Raw genomic sequence first — 27,103 nt, forward strand, 5'->3', positions numbered from 1 at the left:
GAGGAGGAATAGGTAGAGCATGTGGGAGAAAAAATGAGGATGGGAAGGAATGGAGTAAAATGTCTTGGCTCTGGGTCCAGATCATCAAGATATAATCCATGACTCTAAACCAGACAAAGTGTTTGGGGTTTTGTGTAGCTAGGAACATTTCCTCTAGATGTGTCATAAAGAGATTTACATAAGAGAGTGCCATTGCAGGTGTTTATGGCCATGCTGCAAATTTGTTTGTATATCTTTCCTGGAGTAGTAATGTGAAAGCATGTAGTTTGTCCAGTTATAAGGAATGATGTGGTGTTTTTGAAGTTGGTAGGATGCTGGGAGAGGTAATATTTGATACTGATAAGGCAATGGGTGTGAAGAACTTTGGTTTAGATTAAATTAGATTTAGATGTGTATGGATGTGGTGTTAACAGTGTTGAGTAGGGATGTAAATATTAATAGTGTTGGGATGGTTGAGAGACTATGGAGAAAATGGTTCATGTCTTTCATTTGGGTAGCTAGGCTGTGGGAAATGATCAACAAGTGCCAAGGTTCTATCCATGGGAGTGCAGTAGCCAGCTACAATGGGAAACCTAGTATTATGAGACATGTATAGGGGGTGGTTGGGGTGAGGAGGGAGTCAGATTAAGGGGAGACATTCTGAGATGGGAATGTATGGGATAGGAATCACTATGGCAGGTCTGGTGGGTAGAAAAATCAGACAGTTGGTGGATGCATTCTGTCAGATAAACACTGTGATTCATCACAACAGTGGTGGAACATTTTTCTTCAGGGAGGATGACAAAATCAGCATCTTTCATAATGATTGATGTCAACAAGACATTAAACACTAATCTTTCAACCCTAAAGGTTGTTGATGGCTTTTCTTTTCCTCATCAAGAGGTTTGTGTCCTTGGGAAAGGACCTAGGAAAGAAGAATGAGGCCAGGCCAAGCTGGAGACATGGAGGGAAGGATACCTGCAAGGTAACCAGGGGGTGGTTGGGTGGGAGTGAGGTAAGGTTATGGTTGGATGAAGGTATGACCTAAGAGGTGCAAGATTCAAGGACAGATTTTTATTGCCTTTAGTTGGAGTGTTTTGTAGCAAAAAAAGATTTCCATTTTAGGAATCTGGAGAAGCAGAGTAGATCAGTAACAAGTCCTGTATGATTAAGCTTGGTTGTGGTGCTGAAAGTGAGGCTGTTGGATAGGACTGAATCTTCTATAGGATTGAGAGTTTTGCTCTGCAGGTTTACAACAGCAATTTGTTTGTTTGGGATGTGTTTTATGTGTGCTCTACAGCTCTGAAGGAGGAGTCATCCAAAAGCTAGCAACATTCTGAGTCTTTTTTATGTGCATGTCAATGACTCAGAGCATCAATTATTCTGAGGTGTTACATGTACTCTTAAAATTGGTTATAAATAACATTTTGATTTTCAACTTATTAAAAAAAAGTAATCTGCAATTAATTCCTGTTATTAACAATGTAAGTAAGCACTAGTTTTGACTGGTTTTTAATATACTTTATAGAAGTAGCTTGCTATGGCTGCTTCTGCCTGTTAATGTATAACATGACTTATTCTGCTTCCCTGAAGACCCTGCTACAAAATAGGATGAATTGATGAATGAATGAATGAAAGGAAGTTCACATTCTTTCCATAAAATTCTGCACTCAGAATTTTGCATCTGCCTTTCTTGTGATGGAAGTTATTTGAAATTACTCTGTTAGATCTGTTTCTTGATCTTTCTCTTTTTTAAGGTCTTTATTAATGTTTATGAATTGATACTCTGTTTTATTCATGTACCTACATAACTGTGAATAACAATTTTTTTTATATTTCAGATTCAAATAACTTCATAGTGGCTTTAAAATGGACAAATTATGTTGTATCTGTTTTATATTTTGTGTAACCAGCTTCAACATTTGTTTTTTTGCTAGTATTTAGATTATTACAAGAGCATGCTGAAAAGTAAAGAGTCCAAATTTTGTATGTGAAAACTCTTAAAGGCTATTAAATAAAATAAATGTTATTAACATTCTACATCTTTATTCTTCATGTCTACATATTTATTTCTATCACCTAGGCAATTAACACATTTCTCCCAACAAACTGTTGATACCATCACTGTAAAATGTTTCACTTTCTTGACAGAGTCACATCCTCACCTCTGCTTGAACTGCTTTATTACTGTCAAAGTGATGTCCTTGAAGGTGTTATTTAAGTTTTGGAAAGAGATGAAAATCGGATGGGGCCATGTCGGGACTGTATAGAGGATGATCGATCACAGTGAATCCGAGGTGTCAGATTGTTGAAGATGTCGTAGCACTCATGTGGTTTGGCATTTTCGTGCTCAAGGAGAGGGTGCTCCATGTGTGGACGTTTTGTGTGGTTTGCACAAACTCTTCAAATTTGAATCTAGATTGCAGCACACTTTTTCTCATGCCCTCACATGGTCATGTTGCACACCGCTGCATTACACGCCCAAATGGCAGAGGGCTGCAAATATGTGTACATAAAGAATAAAGATGTAGAATGTGAATGAAGTTTGATGTATTTAAATAGCTTTAAGAGATTTTTACATAAAAAATTCAGAGGCATTACTTTTCAGCATGCTGTCATATAATTCTGCCCAGTCCTGTAGGTGTTAAGTAATTGATGTTCATGGTGCACTCACTTTAACAAGAAAATCTATTTCACTCTCTATTCCTCAAAAAAGAAATAACTAACATATTAATTTAGGTGTACAAAATTGTCTGTAAATAGGTGATTGGCATATTGAAAAAATGTTACCATAAGTAACAGAAACATTTTTTTTAGATGTGTGCAGAGACTGAGTTAACAATTAAGATGTATCAACTATTTTCACTTTTCTTTACTAAATTAGATAGCACAGTGGTAAATGGCAGGGCTCTTGCTCTTGAGGAATGTACAAGTCTAGTCTAATCATCCTAATTTTCAACTTCTTTGATTTCCTTAAATTACTCATAAAGGCACTGAAATAATTCCCTCAAAAAAGTTATAACAGATTCCTCTCTTCAGATATGTCCAACTGGGCTAGTACTCCAACTGCTTAAATCCCATAGCCACTCCATTGTCAAACTAAATTAAGAAAAAGTTAAGATATAGAAAATTATTTTTAATGCTTTTTCAGTAGTTACCTCAGTAAAGTGTAAAAATATATAAAATTATCACATTTCATTTAGGGAAAACAAGGAAAAATGAAAGAAATGTATGAACAAGCTGTAATGGAAAGTGAACGCAGTACCCAGAAGAAAGGTGTTGACATATGTTCTGAGAGGGCAAAGAGCCTTAAAGAAAAATTTGAACGTGGTGAAGTTGTACCTGATGATGAAGAGGAGGACATAACTGCAAGAGAAGAGCAACACAAGAAAGCAAAAGAACAAGAACTGAGTTTAGTAGAAGCAGGTATATTTATACATCAATTTTTTCATAAAGAAATCTATCACTATGACATACAATCTATAAAATACAAATTTTCTGTACCCACTTGCAAAAGAATATTTTCCAGTTCATACACAAAGAGAATATTATTCAGGAAACAATATTGCCATTTCCTGAAAATTTGTCACTGTTGTGTGTAATTTGTTGTTTGTTATTTTATTGACACACACTTTAATAAGTCTGTGTTGCATCATCAAAATACTTACGTAAAAAGAAACAGCATTGAACACTTAATGTAACTGGAAGAGTCTGTATGCAACAGTAGTTTATTTGTGTGCTCTTTTCATTGATGATATTTGTTATATCTTGCTATTATGTGGAATGAGTCAGTTGGTTTATGAATATAATACATTTTCCTCAGTGAAACTGATCAGTTACGTGATTAACTTTTATGCTAATCCTAATCTACATTGCATTTTAGTCACTGGACCTTTTCAGAAATAAATTTGTGAAGTAGAAGTAGTTATCAAACAAAACTGAATTAAATTTGTTTCCAATTTCTTTTTTGCTATATGTTATTAGCTACCTCGAATTCTTAAGGGAAATGGCCAGACATTTTAATGGCTGAATACTTTGGCCCCTGGTGTGTAAGAGTAGCATTAAATTGTGGGTAGTAGATGTCATTTTCATACCTAATTCTGTACTTATTATTCTACAAAAATTTTCAAATTTTACCAGTTCTTAAAACAAATTCCATTATCAAGTAAATGTACTGTGAAGCTTTTTCTTAAACAGTTGGGTACGTGATGTTTGAGGATGTACACTATCAGTGTCCTAACATTGTACTTCCATACAACAAATATTTTGTCTTTGGGCTTGGGCTGGTTCAAAATAACTGTTCCATCTGACATTTTAATCAAAGTTTGCAGAGAAAATTAACTTTCACCATGAAAATCAACAGTTGATCATCCAGGTTCATTTCTCACCAGGCTCTATTGCCATTGGTAATGTTATATCTTCCTGTATCTACAAAGAATTTATCAATCTGTGTTCTTTCTAAGTTAAATGATACACTGTTTAAACCAAACAGTAGTTTTTTATTTTTTTGAAGATTTGTTTTATTATTTCATATGCTAGGCTTAGTAATGAAAACTGCATTGTAAACAAAGGAAACTTTTCTGCTTTATCTGCATAAGAAGGAAGATAACTTATGTAATGTCCACCTCCATACTTTAGTGTTCAACATGTATGACTGTCATGCTGAGGACCTTGGTTCAATTGAGGGTACTAACATGACTTTTTGTTAGGTCAGAGGACTGAAGCAGGGTATATTCAGGCTCATTATACCAACTGAGGAACTGCTTGAGTAAGAAGTAGTGGCTCTAAAGTTCAGAATTCTGACATCAGTGGGAGAGTTATGTGGTGATCACATGCTCCTCCATAACACATCCAAATGATGCCATTGCCAGAGTATGCCATGGCAGCTGATTAGTACCATTTGGTCTCCTGTGCTTGATCACATAACACCTTTTTATCATTTATACTTAGAAATAAAGGGAGTGAACACAATAGTGAACCTTGTGGAACACCACAAGTGACTTGTCCCCACTCAACATATGGCTCAGCATGAAAATTCCCTGTGTTGTTGAACATGACTCTGTGGTTTAAGTTATCAAAATATAAGTGGAATATTTACCTTGCAGCCACGAACTTAACATATCTCCATTGAATACTATAGACCGCACTGTTCCAGCTCAAGGTCACACAGGTGCTCGTGGGTGGGGTAGGCAGATGGCTAGCACTTGGGTTGTCAACATTTTTCCACAACAGTATCAGCTAGTGAATTACCATTGACTAAGCAAATAAAATTGTAAGAAAATGTGTTTAATACAAACGTTTCAACAAAAGTAAAAAATATTAACATTTTATTGTATTATTGGAACATGAAATTTATTTTTGTACACAAGTCACAAAAATGTTTGATTTAAGACCCAATGTTGCTACAAATGCAGGATTCTCTTACATATTGACCATTCTGCAGTTTTTCCTGGCGGAAAATAGTTGTTCACAATGAAATGTGGACCCAAACACAAACATGATATTGACCAGATTTCTGTGTATTTTTGGAAACTGCTCTACATATATACCATGGAACCATTGTAGCAAATTGATGCTGCTGTAATATCTGTCCTTGAACAGAGTGCAACAGCTGTTAATTGCATTTCTGGATGTACAGTATCTGGTGCAACTGAGAACTGAGTGATAAATAAATTCAATTCATTTTCTGTACTATATGGGTCTTGACCCCTTGTGTTGAAACTCTGATGAAGTTGAACAATCTTTCCTTGACATACCATGAAACATGTGTCTGAAGGTAACTATAGAAATGAAAGACATTCCAAAAGTGTTATGTTAGCTGTCTTTCAAATACCTGTAGATGAAGTTTGTTCATAAATACATTAATTTTATTGTACATGGTGATAACCAGTAACTCTTTCTTTGACGTGTCATGTCCTGTTATTTAAATGTCTCATAATATGAATGAGATAGGCTGTGTGCAAACTACATAGAACAAAGTGTGAATATGGTGCAATAGAGCCCCTTGGATTTAGCCTACTTACCTATGCCTGGCTCACTGGTGAAATGTGAATGCTCATGAATTGCCATGCTCTGTGGGGCAGAGTAGGAACAGACTGCTGTAGACAGATCACAAAAAATACTAATATTTGAAATTTTGTTAATTAACATATTAATAAATTTCAGTAGTTTACAAGAAAAATGCAGCACTCAAAAGGCGTTTTTCATGTAAGCTACTGCAATTTATATACAGCTGCTGCAAAAATGGAATGGAACTGGTTAACATTTAAATACACAGTAATTGGGATGGCAGAAGGCATGTTTGGTGACAAGGCCCTCCTGGAGTCAAAATTGTGTTCAACTCAAAATCTTGTATTTGTAGATATGCTCAATCATTTTCTGAAACGGTTGAGGATTATATTAATAGTGAAACTTTAATACCCATTCTGATGCCTTTCTTAAGAAGGAATGTTACAATGTCATACTTCTGTGTTCCAGGTAAAATACTTTGCAATGGAAGTGGATTATGTATCTGACTCAGTACAACTACTGTCTTACTCTTCGCAAAAAAAGAAAAAGAGAATACTAGTGCAGCTTGCTGAGCTTGTTCTGTGATGAAATATTTGGTCATTTTCTTACTAAATAACCTTGTTCCTTGACAGACGTCTCTGTCTTTACTTCTTACTACTTTCCACATTTTTTTAATTTTATTTTTTGACATTATTAATTTGCACAACATACAACCTTTTTGAATTTTCGACACCAAAATAAGTATTTATGCTTATCATGATCATTTTGTGTACTTGTCTCTACCTACAACATGAACTTTAATGCCTTTGTTATCTGAGGTCTCCACTGTACCACTGATACTGTATTTTGCAGTTTTCATTGGGAAGCAACAGTTCAACTGTTTAAGTTCTACATCTCCATTTGTTCTCTGCAAACCCCGGGGAAGTGTATGAAAGAGGAATCTGAGTGTTGTATGACATGTAAAATTTCTTTCACATTCCGTTTGCATATGGAGCATGGGAAGAATGTCTGCTTAAATGCCCCTCTGTATGTTATAATTAGTCTAATTTTTACAATGTGGTCACTGCAAGAGTGATCAGCAGGTGCTTAAGTGTATTTCAAGGTTCTTCAGTTAATACTTGTCCTTGAATATTTGTAAGTAGGCTTTTGAGGGATAATTGGCATCTATCTTCAAGCATACGCCAGTTCAGGTTTTGCAGCATTTCTGTGACATTCCTCAATGAGTTAAAAACTCTTCTATGTACATGTTCAGTATCCCCTACTAGTCCTATTTGGTGGGGGGCCTACACACTTGAAGAATATCCTAAGATTGGATGCACAAACGTCTTGTAAGCAGTCTCCTCTTTTTTCCGTCTACCCTGCCAATGAACTTAAGTCTGCTTTACCTATGTCTGAGCCTATGTACCTATTTCACATCTTCACAAACTGTTACATCCAGATATTTGTATAAGTTGACTGATCCCAGTTGCGACTCATTGGTATTGAAATCATAAGGTACAAGGTTTCTGTCTTTCATGCAGTTGCACAATTTTATGTTGCTGTATTTATTTATTTATTTATTTCTTGTTCCGTAGATCCAGTTAGTGAGTCAATCACAAGGATATGGAACATGTCAAATTGTATAAAACAAATTACAAATCTTACTACTACTTTGAGATCATAAGATCAGTGTGGATATTTGTGAAGCTTGTTTTTTCTAAACAGTACTTCATTATAGATAACTACATCATTTGCAGAAAGTCTGAGGTTACTATTAATGTTGTCTGCGAGGTCATTAATATATATCATGAGCAGCAAGGGTCTCAACATCCTTCCCTGGGGCTCTAGAAATGAGTAAAATTTAATGTTCACATGGGGACTACCATGTAAAATATTCCCCTGTCTCTGTAGTTGGCAGTTATACTTATGGCAAAAGTAGATGATCTTAAAAAAATTTTACAAGTTTTCAATATAGTTTCCATAATTAAAGGGGTGTTCCCTCAAAATTCTATATCAACTTTGAGAAGAATGATGATAAATTCTGCATCACATCATAACTGGAGATGAGACACGTGTTGTGCACCAAATTCCAGAGATGAAGAGCAATTCTTAAGAAATGGTACAGATCTCATTTTGATCAAAATAAAACTAAAAGTGTGTACATACACTTGGCATTTCAAAAATTGTTTCACTGCATTTTGCAGATGGAAAATGCTCTTAACTTTATGTAAAGACATAAACTAACCAACTCTTATATTTACTACCATATTTGTCAGTGACTCTGGTGTGCTCAAACATAAATAGTTTTGTCTATGACATTATTCACGAACAGTTCACAACATCTACACACTGAGGTGTTGGACCACCTGTTGCCCAGAATATTGCAGCAACTCAATGTGGCATGGACTCAACAAGTCATTGGAAGTCCCCTGCAGAAATATTAAGCCATACTGCCTCTATAACCATCCATAGTTGTGAAGGTGTTGACAGTACAGAATGTTGTGCATGAACTGACCTCTCGATTATGGCCCATAAATGTGCAGTGGTATCCATTTTGGGTGATCTGTATGGCCAAATCACTTGCTCAAATTGCCCAGAATGTTCTTCGAACCAGTGATGAACAATTGTGACATGACATTATTGTTTGGGAACATGAAGTCCATGAATGGCTGCAAATGGTCTCCATGTAGCCAAACATAACCATTTCCAGTCAATGATTGGTTCAGCTGGACCAGAGGACTTTGCCCATTCCATGTAAACACAGCCCACAACCACTATGCAGCCAGCAACAGTTTGCACAGTGCCTTGTTGACAAATTGGCTGCTTGGCATCATGGGTGTGCACCACACTCAAACAATACAATCAGCTTTTACCATCTGAAATTGGAATGCATCTGACCAGGCCACAGTTTTCCAGTTATGTAGGGTCCAACTGATGTGGTCATGAGCCCAGGAGAGCCACTGTGGGTGATGTCATACTGTTAGCAAAGGAACTCGCATCAGTCATCTGCTGAGATTGCCCATTAATGCCACATTTCGCCACACGGTCCTAATTGACAAGTTTGTTGAATGTCTCACATTCATTTCTGTAGTTATTTCATGCAGAGTTGCTTGTCTGTTAGCACTGACAACTCTAAGCAAACACCATTGCTTTCGGTCATTAAGTAAGGCCCGTCAGCCATAGAATTGTCCAGGGTGAGCAGTAATGCCCAAAATTTAGTATTTTTGGCACTCTCTTCACACTGTAGATCTTAGAATATTGAATTCCCCAATGCTTTCTGAAATGGAATAGCCAATGCATCTAACTCGAACTACCATTCCATGTTCAGAGTCTGTTGATTCCTGTTGTGTGGGCATACTCACATCAGAAGCCTTTTCATATGAATCACCTGAGTACAAATAACAGCTCTTCCAATGCACTAGCCTTTTATACCTTGTATACATAATACTATCACCATCTGTAAATGTACACATCATTACCCCATGACTTTTGTCTCCTCAGTGTAAACGGCCTATTAGGTAATGTCAGAAGCTCCTTGAATCTGTTTTTACTATTTTGTGGCAGTTCCATAAATCATTAACTTTGTGTGCTTTGCATACTTTCTTTCATTTGCATTCATATGTTTGGATAACATCTCACCTACACAAAAAGTATTCCAATTTGAAAGATGGCTTTGATCCAGCAACCAGACCAGGACATGATCTGTATAATGCAGCCAACCAGTTACAATAGGATTGAACTTGACCTGATTTTGACACTGACTATTGGGGTCTTCATCAGAAAAACCAAAATCATTTACATATAACAGATTAAAAAACCAGTAATATAGAGGAAAAATCAAGACTAGATGGTTATTACACTGAACAGATTTATGAGGTGATTATACTCACATGTAGTGACAGTTGAAAACATATTTACAAGCAAACTGCACTCATCATGTAAAATAACTTCTTAATATTGTATTTAAACCCATATAAAAATTACAGATCTCAAAACTGACGTAACAATGGTACTTGTCTGTAAAAATTACAGCTACGTGATATAGCTTACTACACACAGCTGAGGGCTGTTTGACGAAACGAGCACTGGAGGTGGCATCAAATTAAGTGGCTCACAGGTCAAAGTTTCAACAAGAAGAACACAAAATAAATTAAACCATCTATTGATAATGGAAGAAATCAGCTGCTTACGGTAACAAAAATATTTTAAATAGCATATAAATACTCACCTCACAAGTCAACAGCCAGCATTATGGAAAATAAAAATTTATACACAACAATGCAATAGCAGATGTGCTATACATTTTGTATGAAAACAAATGAAAAGGAAAGAGGAAGATGATATTTTACAGTCTACTCAGAGGAAAGTGATGAGTCAATTTTAGGTGCTTCTAAGTAAGGGCTTCATACCATTAAAGAAATTTTTATTATGTAGCTGTAACTTTTCATTCAAAATGAAACCCTCATTAAGAGAAAAGTTTTTTGAAAATTTGTAATCCTTCAAGAACATCAAATCCAAAGCCTTTCCTTTCTGCATGCAGGATACAGACATCATGAACTTCTTTAGGCTATGGCCTGTAATTAATAAGTGATCAGAATGGACAAGTTACATATACTTGTATCTTTCTTTTCCCCACAGATGTTCTTCAAATCTAACAGCAGTTGCCCATCCTGTCTGTCCTATGTAATATGCTGGAAATATGTCATAGCTAATTTTATAGACACCTGAGTTTTTCACGGGAATGCCCTGGTTTCAAACTATTTTTGAAGCTATTCCTAGTAGAAAATGCTGATTTACAGTCACACTTGTTTTGGAGGAGACACTGATCCTGTGAGATAAGGATCCTCAGATTGGTATTTAGAAAAAATTTTCCATTTGATTGTATTAATTATTAGGAGAAGTGTCAAGAGTGGTGATTCTGTTATTGGTTTTATTTTTGAGAATATTGTGTCCACTATGGTTTGTTAATACCCATTATTGACTGTGATAGTTTTAATCTAATTGATCTCAGCATCAAGATTTTCATCAGATAATGGAATGGAAACAGCTCTATATGTGGAAGTATGAAAAAAGGTTTTTTGTGAGAATGAGGGAGGGAGTGTTGAACAGGATGGTACTGTTTAATCAGTGCAGGTTTCTTTGCAAAATATTGAAAGAAATTTTGTTGTCAACTATTGTTAATTTAGATCCAAATAATTTAATTGGCAGAATTCGTTTTCAAGCTCACATTTGAAAATAATGCTGTTATGAGGCACCCTGTAAATGATCAAAATGTCATCTACATGTCTGTATTATGAATGAATACCTAGAATGGTAGCTGAAAATTTTTTTAAAAATATTTCTTCTAAGAAATTTATGATTGTGCCTGCAAGAATACCAACTAATGGGTTATCCTTTGGAAGACCATCTTATTGCTGATGCAGCTGTCCATTGAACTCAAAATAGTTGTATTTGACTACAGTTTGAATTAAATTCATGAAGTCAGTAATCTGCTCAGCAGAAATCTCTTTTTTATGAAGATGTATTTTTTTTCCTACTGTATCTAAAGTTGTTTGCACAGGCATGCTCATGTAGAGATTTTTAATATTGAACAATGGTAGCTTGGTGTTTTGATGAAAATGTAAATCTTTTATTTTGTGAACGAGATCCATAGAGCTGTTTCCACTCCTTTATCTGATGAGAATCTCAATGCTGAGATTAATTTGATTAAAACCATCACAGTCAGCAATGGATACAAACCAACAATAGTGGACAATATTTTCAAAAACGAAACCAATAATAGAATTACCACTCTTGGCACTTCTCATTATAATGGATATAATCAGACAACAAAGTTTTCCCATACCATTTTTAGGACCTGTATCTTACTGCAGTCAGCATCTCCTCCAAAAAAAGGGTGATTGTAAAGCAGCATTTTCTACTTACAATGGCTTCAAAAATAATCTTACTCATAATTTGAAACCCCCATAAAAAAAACTCAGGTGTCTTTAAAATTAGCTGTGACATATGTCCAGCTTATTACAGAGGACAGACAGGATGAGGCAATTGTGGTTACATGTAAAGAACATCCCTTAATAAAAAAAAGGTGTATATATAACTTGTCCTTTTTTTGATCCTTCATTAATTTCAGGTGATAAGTGTAAAGAAGTTTGTGATGTGAGTACCTGCACACAGAAAAGAAAGGCTTCAGACTTGATGTCCTTGGAAGAAATAGAAACTTTCAAAAAGCTTTTCTCTTAATGACAGTTTCATTCTGAATGAACAGTTGCAGCTACTTAATAAAAGTGGTATAAAGTCCTTATTTAGAAACACCTAAAACTGACTCCTCATTTTCCTTGGAATAGACTCTACAATATTGTCTTCCTCTCTCCTTTTCATTTATTACACTGTAATTAATTTTCACACAAAATGTATAGAATATCTCCTATTGCATTGCCCTGTGCAAATTTTTATTTTGCATAATACTGGCTGTTGACTTGCAAGGTGAACACTAATATGCTATTTAAAATGTTTTTGTCAATGTAAGCAGCTCATTTCTTCGATTGTTAATAGATGGCATGACTTGTTTCGGTCTGTGAGCTGTTTAGTCTGGTGCCATCTCCAGTACCTGTTCTCTCCTACAGTCCTTAGTGGCGTACAATGTGCTACATAGCATAGCTATAATTTTTACTGACAAGTATCGTTGTTATGTCAGGGGCAACACCTGTACTTTTTGTATGGTTTTAAATATGATTTTAAGAATTTATTTTATATGGGGAGAGCATTTAGCTCATAAAACTGTTTTCAACTGTCACTACATGTGAGTATAGTCACCTCATAAATGAATTTTTATGAAATTTGTAGTCAGCAATTAATTTGAGTTTAAAAGTAACAGAGATATTCACAAATGAAGTACTAGAAGAAAAACTGATTTGTACTACCCTCTAATGAATCTCACTGTTGCACATTAAGGAGTGAAATATACAGTTTTAAAGATCTTTGATAATCTACTCTCACAAATGAAATGTCTAATTATTTTCAAATAGAGTTGAATCTAGTTTCTTCTTAACAATTCCTTCTATACAATAGAGGAATTTAGTTACTTACAAACATATCCTTCAGAGCATGTAATGACTTAAACATATATGTTTTATTTGAGTATGAGTGAATCCTTAAGCTGCATTTAAAAATCTAGCCTTATTTGCTATAGATTCCATTGCTACACTACACCATCTTCAGCCCACTATACGAAAAAACAGGTAATGATGGAGATAATTTGGTAACCAGCATAACATGATGTTATAGAGTGTACGATGAAATTAATATTCACTATGATGAATTTTTTCCTTCCTGCTTAGGTATTGACATTACCAGCACATGAATAAGACTCTCAAAAAAGATTTTCTGGTATTGTCAGTACCATAAGCAGGAAGGAAGGAATTCATCATGATGGCCATCAGTTTGACTGTGCTCTCTGTTGCGGTATATTATAGGAGTTACCCAGTCATGCACATGAGTCTTTGAATGTGTGGTCTCTGTTCCTTCGAAAAAACAGACGCCACACAGATCCCACAGCCGTGCAACACTGTATGTGAATTGAAGAGGGATCACTGCTGTCTGCTGCAGCAGGACATTAAGCAGAATCAGTGGCAATGAGCAAAACTGTGTACCAGACTGGGATTCAAACCCGGGATCTCCTTCTTACTAGGCAAGTGCGGCAACCACTGTGCCATCCAGGACACAGTGTTATTGCAACTACATGGACTACTGTGGTAAACCTCACTGCCAATCCACATTCCCACCGAGCACCACCTATCTGCAGCCCCTCTCCATTTATACTTCCATTTGCTACTTAGAGATTCCTGCAGGAGGTCGGCCATATTTGTGCATTCGCACTGAAGAAGTGGATCTATTGCCCAGACAGGTTTATCAATGCATGGTGTCTGTTCCTTCGAAAGAACAGACACCATGCAGTTACCACAGCTGCAAAACACTATATGTAAAATGAAGGAGGATCACTGCTGTCAGCTGCAGTGGGACATTAAGCAGAATCAGTGGCAATGAGTGAAAATGTGTACCGGATTGGGATTCAAACTCAGGATCTCCTGCTTACTAGGATTTAAATGCCAGTCCTGTACACATTTTCACTCATCACCTACTGATTCTGCTTAATGTCCCACTGCAGCTGACAGCAGTGATCCCCCTTCAATTTGTATATAGTGTTTTACAGCTGTGGGACCTTTGTTGTGTCTGTTCTTTCGAAGGAACAGACACCATGCACTTAAATAATTGATAAGCCTGGCTGGGCAATGGATACATTTCATCACTGCAAATGCACAAATACATCTTACCTCCTGTGGGAATCTCTAAGTAGTGAACAGGCTTATAAATGGACAGGGACCGTGGATAGGTGTTGCTTGGTGGGACTGTGGCTCGACCGTGAGGTTTACCGATGCGGTCCATGAAGTTGCAATAATGCTCTGTCTCAGATGGAGCAGTGGTTACTGCACCTTCTTAGTAAGTAGGAGATCCTGGGTTTGAATCCTGGTCCAGTACACATTTTCGCCCATCGCTGGCGATTCCACTTAATGTCCTGCTGCAGCAGACAGCAGTGATTCCCCTTCAATTTACATATCCACATGATTACCTGGTTTATCATAGAAGGAATTGAAGATGGTGAATTGTAATGCCATAATCAATAGCAAAAGTGCATTGTAGTGCCATAATCAATAGCAAATGAAGCAAGACCTTTGAATACAAGTGAAGGATGCATCTGTACACAAATAAAATCATAGTAACAGCTGGCTTCCTCTGGTCCATCTAAGGCTGACATATGAAGATCAAATATATTTCTGTAAGAAGAGTGCACATTCCATATCATATATTTATTGTAAATACAATCTATGAAACAGAAAAATAGCTAGAAAACTAACTAAATTTGCATTAACACTTCAAAACACTGTCAGACAGAGTCTCTGTTTGCTATTACTTCATTGTAGAGTACCTCCTCAATATTATTCACAAAAAATTATTTGAAGTAATCTCCAATGGCAGTCTGTATTATGTTAGTAGTGAAATAATTCTCTTATATGATTATGAAACAAACATATGGTACAGGTTTGGCAAAGAAGTCAAGAAGTCTTTTCCTAGAGCTAGATGCAACAGCTAAGAACCAACAGCCACCTCTTCTTTCACCTGCCAAATCACCTGTTCTAAAGCAAGATCCCAAGAAGACTAGGGAGGTGAGTATGATTACTACATAGACTGAATGCTCATAGGTGTTCACTATCTCTTACATGAGCCCTCTGCCATGCACTGTAAAGTGGCCTGCCAAGTATATATGTAGATGTAGGTTTGCTTTGATTCATTCTTTAGTCATTGAATTTTTCTGTATTATAGGCTCTATTTGCACAACAAGTTTCAAAGGATATTGTAAGGGCAAGTGATACAGTTGAAGATGTGAAGGTTGAAACATCAGATGTCTCAAGTAAATTCAAGTTTTTTGAAACCTATAAGGAGCCTGAAAAACAGAAAAAACCTTTCCGCATAACACCTCCAAGAGAAGGTCAAGTTAAGGCAAGTACTCTTTTGCTGTGCATATTTTGGGGTGTGATAAATCAAAATACTTGAATCATATCTTAAATTTTTGCACACACACACACACAGAAATAAGAAAAACATTAAAAATTGAGCAGATTAGGGGGAAAGTCAATTTCTGTCATAAAAATTATGATATTCTTTATGTTGCTGTTGCAGTATCAGTTAACCACTCACTAAATAATTGCTTCAGTGACATGATGGCTATATTCTCTGTACCCATCATTGTTCAAGTGAGCTATTACTGCAGCTTTAAGTACACTGTCAATGGAACATTGCGCCATAAGAAAGAGAAAAATCTCTTCACTCCATTTGCAATATTTTGCTCAATAAATCTCAGTTCATACAAAAGTCTGGCATGAACTCTCTTTCAGTTGTCATGTATCACTGTTTCTTTAGATCTTTCTCCTGTTGTTACCTTACTCTAAAAACTTACGTTGCTGTTCTGTCATCAGTTTAAATCCAAGGAATTTGCATGAGGTTGTTGTCCATTGTAGGTGAATTTATGGTAGCATATTTTCTTAAATTAGTTTTTGAATTTCTATATCCAGAACACACATGAAAGCAAGTTTTTGGAATCGACTTGTAAAACATTTTGCATGGAGAGGAGAATACTTTTTGCAAATATACTAGACATGCACTTCTGCATGTGAAAGTAGTTCATTTGACAATATATAGTTATGCTTTATAAAGTGATTAGTTTTATCTACTAATATTCATTTAATAGAAGTGATTTTATTCATACTTATTTATAACAGTGTTTTTGGGATGTCACATCCAAATTTAGTCTGGATATTAATTTTTCATACAGTTGTGCCTTTTAATATATGGAAATTATCTCTGTATTTCTGTTGCATGTTCTGCATGATTCTGCATCCATAAAATGTGTTGGTGGATGTGGTCAAATTAGACTGTTTAGATAGGTTAAATGGTGGGTGTGGGAGAATAGAGTACAGACAATGGTATGATTAAAGATAACCGGTCATAATGTGGAAGAACTGTTGAGCAGTAGACAGAGTGTGTGCGTGTGTGTGTGTGTGTGTGTGTGTGTGTGTGAAGTAAGTAGTAGTCAAGATGTAGCCAAGGTGGATATCAGGAGGATTGTGGAAATGTGAGATTCATTGCAGAGGCATAGGTTGTGAGACAGCCATTAGGTTAATCACATTGTGTCATGTAACATGCTGTGTATCTGGGTTGTCATACTTAACCTTGCCAACAATTTGACAGTGGCAATACATACATTTTGTTGGAATTGTAATACATTTATATCGGATATCGAGTATGTTCGAGAAATATCGATTGTGGTGACAGATGTTTGTGTATATATGTGGGTGTGTTGAGGCGCATTAGTCAGTCTTCGTGCGCCTATTTTAATAAAGTCAACATGTGTATATTTTAAATAAAGTGTTTTAAAAGTAAAAGTGAGAACTTGATTTGAAACATGGTAGCAGAGCGTGGTTCTTGAAAAGAAAAGTAGAAGTTAAATATTATATTGTGGCCGTCGCGTGTTATTCAGAAAGTTCGACATGGCTGATATAACTATTCCTGTATTTGATGGCGAAGACTATGGGAACTGGAAGCAGCGGATAATCATGTACCTAAAAATGAAGAAATGCTATACAGTGACTACGAGGGCAAAAGTGAGTTCAGACAACGAAACGTGGGATGAAGAGGACTTGAAGGCTATCAACTATATTTATGGTGCAATCACAAATAAGCAACTAGAATTCGTGAGTGACAGAGAAAGTGCTTTCGAGATCATGAAGAAATTTGATGAATTATATTCGAAAGAGTATACAGCCCTTCAAATATTATGCAGAAACAAGTTGGACAAATTGAGGTTAAGTGATTACAGTGATACGGGGACATTTTTCAGTGCATTTGAAAAAACTGTAAATGAGCTGAAATCTGCAGGCGCCAAAGTAACGGAAAAGGAGAAGTTAAATTATATGCTGCGAACGTTACCAGAGTCAATGAGCTATATTGGGGACTTAGTGGACGTCTTGAAGGAAGAGGACCAGACAGTTGAATACGTTAAAAGTAAGATTCAATTATTGAATGCAAAAACTGGAAATGAAGAGGTAAAATCAAATGCATTTCACACAGAAAGAAAATTGAATTCAAGAAATCAGGAGCAAGTATGTTATCGATGCAGCAAAGCAGGTCACTTCAAACGTGATTGTACCCAGGGAAGAACAAGTAACAGAGGCACATGGCATCGTGGAGTACATTTTCAAAGCAGCGACAGAGGTAATGGAAATATGCAGCGTGGAGGCTATAGCAATGTACAGCGTGGATATTACGGCAACATGCAGCGTGGAGGTTATGGCAGCAGGAAACGTGGTCGAGGAGAGCAGCATGGTTTTAGCAGCGGTCGGCATCACAGCAAGCAAGGTTACCATCAGAGTGATCATGGTATGAGTAGTTTTATAACAGAGGTTAATTCTATGATAGGTCAAAATAGAACAGTAGAGTCAAGTAATAACAATCAAATTCAAATCAATTGGTTATTAGACAGTGGCTGTACTGATCATGTTATTAATAATGAGGAATATTTTTCTAAGAGTATAACTTTAAAACAACCTATAAATGTAAAAATTGCTGATGGAAAAATTTTGCAAGCTACTAAAGTTGGTAATGTAATTAGTAATTTTCCTGTCTATGATCAAATGGTTCCAATTAATATGCGAAATGTTTTCTTTGTAAAAGACATAGACAAAAACTTGATCAGTTATGCTAAAATTACAGATAATCACAAAATTGTATCGGTAGGGAATAATGCAAAAATTTTTGATAAAGCTAATGGATTGATTGCGATTGCATGGAAAGAGGGTCGGTTGTATAAAATGAGTAGTACTATTAATAAAGGAGAAGTTAATGTTAATGTTATGAGTAAAGACAATAATATGACAGCAAAGGAAAAATGGCACCGCATTTTGGGACATGTTAATTTCAATTATCTAAATACTTTATGTAAACATCAATTGTTAGATGGGGTTCCTTCAGAACTAGAATCAGAATTTATGAAATGTAAAATCTGTATCGAAAACAAAATGCATAATGTTCCTTTTAAAAATAATAGAACCAAAGCAAAAGAAATCTTAGAAATTGTTCACACAGATCTAAATGGGCCTCACTCAACTACTGGAATGCATGGGGAAAGATATTTTCTTTCTTTCATTGATGATTACAGTAAGGCAGCTCGTGTTTACACCATAAAATCTAAAGATCAAGTATACAAATGTTTTGTAGAGTATATTAATGAAGTTGAGAATCTCACTGGGAAAACTGTTAAAAAGATAAGATGTGACAATGGGAAGGAATATTTAAATGAAAATGTCTATGAATTTGTGAGACAAAAAGGAATTGTATTGAATGCTTGTCCACCTTATGTGCATGAGCTTAATGGTACTGCTGAAAGGTATAACAGATCCATCATGGACATGTCACGGTGTCTGCTAGCCGAAGCGCGAGTAGACAAGAGATTTTGGCCTGAAGTGGTTTGTGCAGCAGCATACCTCAAAAACAGAACTTTAGCTAACACCATTGAAAAGAAAACTCCTTATGAGATATTACTGGGAAAAAAACCTAATGTTAATCATTTGAAGTTGTATGGGAGTAGAGTTTTTGTAAGAGTACCTGAGCAACTGAGAAAGTCGAAATGGGATAGGAAAGCCGATTTGGGGGTTTTAATGGGTTATTGTGAAGTAGGCTACAGAGTGCTAATAAATAATAAGATAGTTGTTGCTAGACATGTGGACATTGTTGAAAGTGGTGTTAAATGTATTGGGTTTAAAGATTATGATTCAGTAAGTGAATATTCTAGTGATTCTGAACACGAAAGTATAGAAAATGAAACTGAACTAATAGAAAAACAGAAGGAAATTGAGAAAAATGAAAAGCTTTCTGATAATCATGAATCAGAGAAAGTACTTGAGTTGAGGAGATCATCTAGAGAAAGAAAACCAAAAATATTAAATGATTATGTTTACAGCAATTTTATTTATGTAAACTTTTGCAGTGCAAATAGTCCGGAAAGCTTTGAGGAGGCGATTAACAGTGCCGAATCAAATTATTGGGAAAAAGCGATGAATAAGGAAATTGATTGTTTGAACAAAAACAAAACATGGGAATTAGTAGATAAACCAGTTGATAAAGAAGCCATTGATGTAAAGTGGGTTTTCACAAAGAAATCAGAGGGTGTTTACAAAGCAAGATTAGTTGTCAGGGGGTTTCAACAAAAAGAAATCGTTGAGGATATTTATTCTCCAGTAACCAATATGCAAACATTAAAGATTTTGTTGTCATACTGTTGTCAAGAAGGTTTGGTTATAGAACAAATGGACGTAGAGACTGCGTTTCTAAATTGTAAAGTTTTATCTGAAGTTTATGTAAAGCAGCCAAGAGGATATGATGATGGTACGGGTAGAGTCTGTAAATTGTATAAAGCATTGTATGGTTTGCGAGAAAGCTCACGAGCTTGGTACAATTGTCTTGACGAGTTTTTAAGAAGTTTAGGTTTTAAAAGGAGTAAATATGATTATTGTCTTTATGTATTGAGAGATGGAGATGTCTTGATTTATTTGATTATTTTTGTCGACGATTTGCTCATTTGCTGTGTGAGAAAAGAAAAAATTGTTAAGATTAAGAACTTATTGTCAAAGCGATTTAATATGAAAGATTTAGGTGAGGTAAAAAGATATCTTGGCATCGATATTAATTATGATTATGAAACAAGAGTTATGAGTTTGAGTCAAGAAAAATACATTGATTCGTTAGCTGCGAAATATAAAATTGAAGATTCGATCTTGTACAAAACTCCAATGGAAGTAAATTTAAAGTTAGAACCAGCGTATGAAGATTGTAATGACGTTAGATATAGAAACTTGATAGGTGCACTCTTGTACATAAGTTCGGGTACTAGACCAGATATTAGCTATAGTGTGAATTACTTGAGCAGATTCCAAAGTTGTTACAGTAGTACTCATTTTAAATATGCTTTGAGAATTTTGAAATATTTATATTTAACTAAAGATTTGAAATTAAACTATTGTAGGAATGAAGGTGCTGAGATATTAGATTGTTTTGTGGATTCAGATTGGGCAGGTGATAGTGTGGATAGAAAGTCAACTTCTGGTTATGTAATTAGATTATTTAGTAATGTTGTATTTTGGAAGTCAAGAAAACAAGCGAGTGTCACAAAGGCTTCAACTTTTGCAGAATATGTAGCATTGTCTGAAGCTGTTAGCGAGGTGAAACTTGTACATGATATTTTAGACATTTTTAATGTTAAATTTGAAAAACCTATTGTCATATATGAAGATAATTCAGGAGCATTAAATATAGCGAAGTTTGGTAATTTCACAAAGAATTCAAAATATATAGAAGTACATTACCATTTTGTGCATGAGTATTATTTACAGGGACTCATTGATATTGTTAAAGTAGATTCGAATGAAAATGTTGCAGATATATTCACAAAGTCGTTATGTAAAGAAAAATTCATTAAAATTAGGAATATGTTAAACATCGCGATATAAATGTAAGGAGGCGTGTTGGAATTGTAATACATTTATATCGGATATCGAGTATGTTCGAGAAATATCGATTGTGGTGACAGATGTTTGTGTATATATGTGGGTGTGTTGAGGCGCATTAGTCAGTCTTCGTGCGCCTATTTTAATAAAGTCAACATGTGTATATTTTAAATAAAGTGTTTTAAAAGTAAAAGTGAGAACTTGATTTGAAACACATTTGTACAGTGTTAGTAGTCATGTCTACAAGAAGTAGCTGCAGCAAAACTGATAAGCTGTATGGCTGCTTTGATTGGCAGCCCTGCCTCTGATGGGATGGGATAAGTAAATGAGAGGATTGCAATAATATTTGTAGGCACATGGGGTAAGCCCAATAGTAGGCGTTTCACTTTGGCATGACCTGCCTGACAAAAGATGGGAAACAGAACTAGTGGCACAATATCACTTTGGCAGAATGGGCAGATTTTTGTGAAAGCTATTCATCATTCAACACTTTTGAGATCAAGCCCAAGCATAGCTCAGGCCACGACTTTTGTGTTAAAAAGACTGCACCCGAGTATAGGTCATCACTCAAAAATTGGTCTCACTACATATGAGAATCTGAAGGTACAAAAAGCAGAGAATCACAGTGTCAAACTACTGGGACTAAAAATAGACCAAAGGCTCTGATGGGATGACCATATAAGCTATCTGACAGGCAAACTTGCATGCATAATATTCCTCCTGTATAGAATAAGAAATTCTGTCAGTAAAAGTTTATTGATGCTTTGCTACTATGTATTCTTTCAGTCACAGGTGCAATATGGGATTCTGTTATAGGGTAATTCACCAGGCACAAACTGTGTGTGAATAAAAAAGGGCAATTAGATTGGGTCCAAGAGAAAGCTGTAAGGAGCACTTCAGTATATTAAACATAATGACACTCCCAAATCTCTACATGTATAACTACTTGATACACTAAAATAAAATATACAACAATTTATACAGAGAAAGTATTTACATTTGCACAGCACTCGAAACAACTGCATGCTTGATATAGAGTATTCTAGGCTGTCACTGACACACAACAGCGACAAACACCTAAGTCCAAATTTATATAATAAGCTGCTACAATCTGTCAAAACCCTCACCCACTTTAAATTTAGGGAGGTATTAGACACATGGCTCAAAAATAAAGCATATTACTCAATTGAAGAATATCTTGGAAGTAATTTGAAAGGAATGTATAAACAATGAAATAATGTAACTATCTTTAACTAAATGTGTAAAACCATATAATTAATTCTTGACTGTAAACTGTATAATTATTATTGCTGAAATTGTCTGATTAGTAAGAAGTTTATGTATTTATGTATACGTAAAATGATGATGTGGGTAAAATGTACAAATTACTAACTACTAAAAAGATGTATGTATATATATGCATAATGTATCATGTAAAAATTAGTAACAACTATACTTATATCAAATATGTAAAATGTATTTTGACGAAGCCAATTGCGTGGTAAACATGCTGAATGGCTAATAAATAAACACATGAACATATGAACAATGTACAGACATCTTGCCACTTGTCCCTTGACTGGTGCTGCCTTCTGTTATCAATTTCTAAAATTATTCTGAAAGAAACGTTAGTGAATGTAACAGCTGCTCTCACAAATTGCTGAGCCAATATGATGCCATTGACATAGTTTCACACATGTGCTCATTAGGTTTCACAGTTTGCTCTTATTCTGCTACAAATATGCCATGTTTGTTGAGTGAGCAAGAAATTTTGGAAATGGACGTGGAAGAAATTGTTCAATAACTCCCCTCACTTTTTTAAGGCTAATTATACTATTTTTAAATTTTCAATCTCTCAAAGAACTAAAGTAAATATGAAAAATAAGTCTTGAAGTGTGGTCTTTTCTTTAATATGTATTACTCTTGAAGATACATCAATTACATGTGTGCCAGTAACTCTTTAAATAACAACATAAATGGCCAGTTTCCTAGGCCCGATATTCTTCTAAGCAGCTGGTCAACACAGTGTCAAGGCATGACAATAAATATTCAGATAAATGCAGTTCTGATGATATTGAGTGATGTGCAAGGGAGACAAAGGTGCAGAGATGCTTTGACACAGAAAATCTGCTTTTAAACCAAGTTTCAAGAGGAATCTTGTCTATCAAGGACTTGAGCATAGCTGGAGGGAGATCACTCAATATTAAAAATATGCCATCTGCAGGTGGCTGGATAATAGTGAAGATGTGTCAAGTGGAAGGGGCTGTAGCTATCAAAGTGGAGGTATTATGGGAGGTTAACATGGTTCATATCGACAGGGTTTGCCATGGTGAGCAAAATTTAACTTCACGGATGCGTAATGTGATTCACTTGCACACTCTGGGGCTCAGCCTGTCTCGACACTATTTGGTACATCTCAGCTTTGCTCGGTCCTTCCCAGAATTCCTTGGTGTGCAGGACATTTCATTTCCCAGCTCAGTGTCTTCTCATATTTGGTGTGGCATTTTTCAGTCGACATGACTTTCTTCAGTTCAGCAGAATCATAGTAGCAGCACTGTTTATCCTTCATGTTTTGTTGTGGTATAAAGGAAGTTGAAAGGTCCAGCAGCTCTTTACTCAAAAAGAGGGAGTCTAGCAAACTGTCATCACAGCCTTTAAAAATGAATCGAAATCAAGGTTATTTTTTAAAGAGAAGGATGAGAATTTTCAGTATCTTTTCTAGAGTCACGTAACTGACAGGTATCACAAGTTGGCTGTAGAATGAGATTACAGTACCATGGATCAACAATTTAAAGATATAGTTGACAATGAAAGAGAAAAAAATTACAACAATCAATTGATTATTTGTGTGTGGTATAGTTTTGCACATCAAGATGCTCTTTGTGCTAAATTTGTAGGCATGGAGAATGTTATGAAATTGATGGTATGAATAGTAAATTTTCTGAAGTTTTACACATTATACTTTGTCAGTTTCACCAGTTTTGGTAGAATTGAATGAAAAATATGGAAACAGTTTATATTACTGTGAAGTACAGTGGTTAAATCAGGGGGCATGTCAGGAACAATCTTCTGATTTAAGATCCATTGTTGTTGAATTTCTGAAGGAAAACAGAAAGCAAGAACCATAATTAGAAAAACTGTAATGAAATGGACTGCAGACCTCACATTTTTAATTATACAAGTCTGCAGTAAAACATTTAAGAAAATATTGAATTCTAGAAGCAGCAGCTTTTGACAAAGAACACTGTCAATTTTCCGAAGCATTCTGTCATTAAAGAAAATGTTAATTTTGAAGAATTGCTTGTAGCATTCAAAGAACAGTTTTCTAAACATTTTTAGGACAACCAGTCTGTTTTTGAGTGGTTTTTGAAACTTATTACCATTTCAGTTGTGTGTGTGTGTGTGTGTGTGTGTGTGTGTGTGTGTGTGTGTGTGTGTAATTCCCATGTAAAAGACAGAATCAAACAATGAAAAGTCCAGTATGGAAAAAATAGGGGTATGGAAAGAATAGATTACTACTTGCCACACAGAGAAGGCACTGAGTTCCTCACAGGCACAGTAAAAAAGAACACTAGAAATATTTGAACTTTCAGACAAAGCATTCTTTTTCATTGTGCCTGTCTGCAATTCAGAGCCTCCTTTGTGGTGAGTAGCAATCTATCCTTTCCATACTGCCACTTAAAAGACAAATTATTTTATGTTGTATGAAGTTTTCCTTGAAAACCATATCCACATCTCCATAACAAGTCTGCAAATGTGATTTCAGTGTTTCACTCAATATATATGTGTGTGAAAGATGTTTCTTGATTATGAAACTAAATAAGTCATGATTATATGGTAGCCTAATTGATGAAAGTCTGCCAAATTCTCTGCATCTGCCTGTGTGCCAGCAGTTTGCACCAAATATAAATTTTATTATGTTTCCAGCAAACCAAAAATAAATAAGTAATCATTAAAATTTGTTTCATTTATTATCTATGTTGTCAGAAATATGAAACCAAGCTGCATGCAAGCTGTTCAGTGTTGTTTGAATGACTAAATTGTTATATAATGTGTTGGATCATAGTGTCCCCATCTTCCCACTAAGACAGCATGGTGTGGTTGTGGGAGATGTGTGCAATCAGATGGGAGAAATCCACATGTGCAGTAGCCACCAGAAAGATTGCGGGAGGCGCACATCAACACGGCGCATCACGGGCGGTAGTTGCCGCAAGTAGAGTCCTGTCCACCAGAGGGCACGCGAGAATTTGGACGCGACCTTTGCCGGCATAACAACAACAACAACACCGGCAGCACGGGCCGTGCCCAGTCAGTCAACATCGGGCATGTCTAGGACACAGTCCCGGTCGACGCTAAGTGAAGTGCGACGTAAATGTTAACAGTGTTACTACACAGTTGGCGACGAGTAGGGTCGTTCTTTCGTGTGTTGCGTCGTTGTTCCAGTTTTGCAGCTTCTCCACGGCATGGAGGATTTAGTGCGGGTTTTGGTTGAGCAGCAGAAGGAGCTCATGGCCACCATGAAACAAGTGCTTCCGGCGTTGCTCTCCACGCCATCTGTTCCAGCGCTGTTCCCTCCTCCCTTTCTCCCATATGACGAGACGGCGGAGGATTGGGACGCATATGAACATCGCTTTCGGCAGCATTTCCAGGCGTTTCATGTTTCCGATGCGGAGGTATGTCGTGCTCTCTTCTTGTCTTGGATATCTCCCTCGCTGTATCAAGTTTTGCGGCAGCTAGCGCCGTTGCAGGAACCCTCGTCCTTGTCTTTTGACACATTGTGTTCATTGCTGTCTTCATATTATCGCCGCCGCATGCATGTTGTGGCGGCTAGGGTCGAGTTCTATCAATGCAAGAAACAGCCCCATCAGTCTTATTGGGCGTGGGCCGCTACCCTGCACGGTCTTGGTCGCAAGTGTCATTTTGTCACGGAGCAGTCGCGAGAGTCGTATGCCCACGTTATGGTACGCAACTTCATTGTTCGTTCGGCCCCTGATAGGGAGGTCTGGCAACAGGCCCTGCAGTTAGAAGACCCTTCCCTCAAGGAAGTCCTGTCCATTGGTCAATCGTATGAAGTCTCTCACACCGTAGGTCAACAGATGGAAGCGTGGTGCGACGTTGCAGCGGTTCAGGGCGGCGCGGCCGCGTCCACTGTGTTCGGGGTGGACGACGTGCGAGTGGTACAATCCAGCCGTTACGGCCGCTCCCGCACGGTGCGTAAACAGAATTCCGGCTGCCGGCCCCTGTTGTCGTCCTGTGCGTCGTGCTATATACATCATGATCGGTCAGCGTGCCCCCAGTGTTGGGCCATTTGTTGCAAATGTAATAAAAAAGGTCACATTGCTAAAGTTTGCCGCTCAGCCGCAAAAGAATCGAAGGAAGCAGGTACAGAGGACATGGACGTTGACATTCAGGAAGTTTCATCGGGCCAGGCTTCCAACGCATCGGCATGCAAATTCTTTATCGAGGTGTTGGTTCGGTCATGCCGGTTACAACTGCAAGTAGATACGGGCGCGGCAGTTTTGTTGTTGAATGCACAAACTTATTCCGACCTTGGATCACCCCCGTTGGCGCCAGTTTACCGGCGTGTACGCGGTTATGGTAAACAGTTAATTCCCCTCCTGGGTCAATTCACTACCGACGTGACTTACAAATCAATCACTCGGCCTATTACTTTTATTGTTGTCAGTGTTGCGAGCTCCGCTAACCTTTTTGGCCTGGATGCCTTTCAAGCTTTCGGTTTTCTATCGCTGACACCATACAGTTGGTCTCCGAAGACGTTCCCTATCAATCATTGGAATCTTTGATCCCAGACTTTCCAGATATTTTTGAGGAGGGCCTGGAGCGTGTTTCAGATTTTGAAGCTCACTTAACGTTGAAGGCATCGGCTCGCCCGCGTTTTCTATGCGCGAGGCAGATTCCCTTGGCTCTCCGCCCTCAGGTAAAGGAAGAGCTAGACCGGCTGACAGCCCTAGGAGTCGTTCTTCCCATTTCTTCTGGTGAGTGGGCTTCGCCCCTTGTTATTG

At 36.7% G+C, this 27,103-nt stretch overlaps 1 protein-coding gene across 5 annotated transcripts in view; it reads left to right on the forward strand.

Moving 5' to 3' along the window:
- The window catches only part of LOC124556772 (LIM domain and actin-binding protein 1), a 222,180-nt gene that overhangs the window by 167,058 nt on the left and 28,019 nt on the right, over positions 1-27,103 (forward strand). For 4 of the 5 annotated variants that reach the window (XM_047130782.1, XM_047130783.1, XM_047130784.1 and 1 more), the window contains 3 exons: positions 3,183-3,405; positions 15,064-15,188; positions 15,346-15,522. In XM_047130782.1, coding sequence (XP_046986738.1) covers positions 3,183-3,405; positions 15,064-15,188; positions 15,346-15,522 — 525 coding nt within the window. The remainder of the gene's footprint in view (positions 1-3,182; positions 3,406-15,063; positions 15,189-15,345; positions 15,523-27,103) is intronic. The other variant, XM_047130781.1, reaches the window with a different exon arrangement.

The sequence above is a fragment of the Schistocerca americana genome, chromosome X (genome assembly GCF_021461395.2).
Source record: "Schistocerca americana isolate TAMUIC-IGC-003095 chromosome X, iqSchAmer2.1, whole genome shotgun sequence".
Taxonomy (NCBI): domain Eukaryota; kingdom Metazoa; phylum Arthropoda; class Insecta; order Orthoptera; family Acrididae; genus Schistocerca; species Schistocerca americana.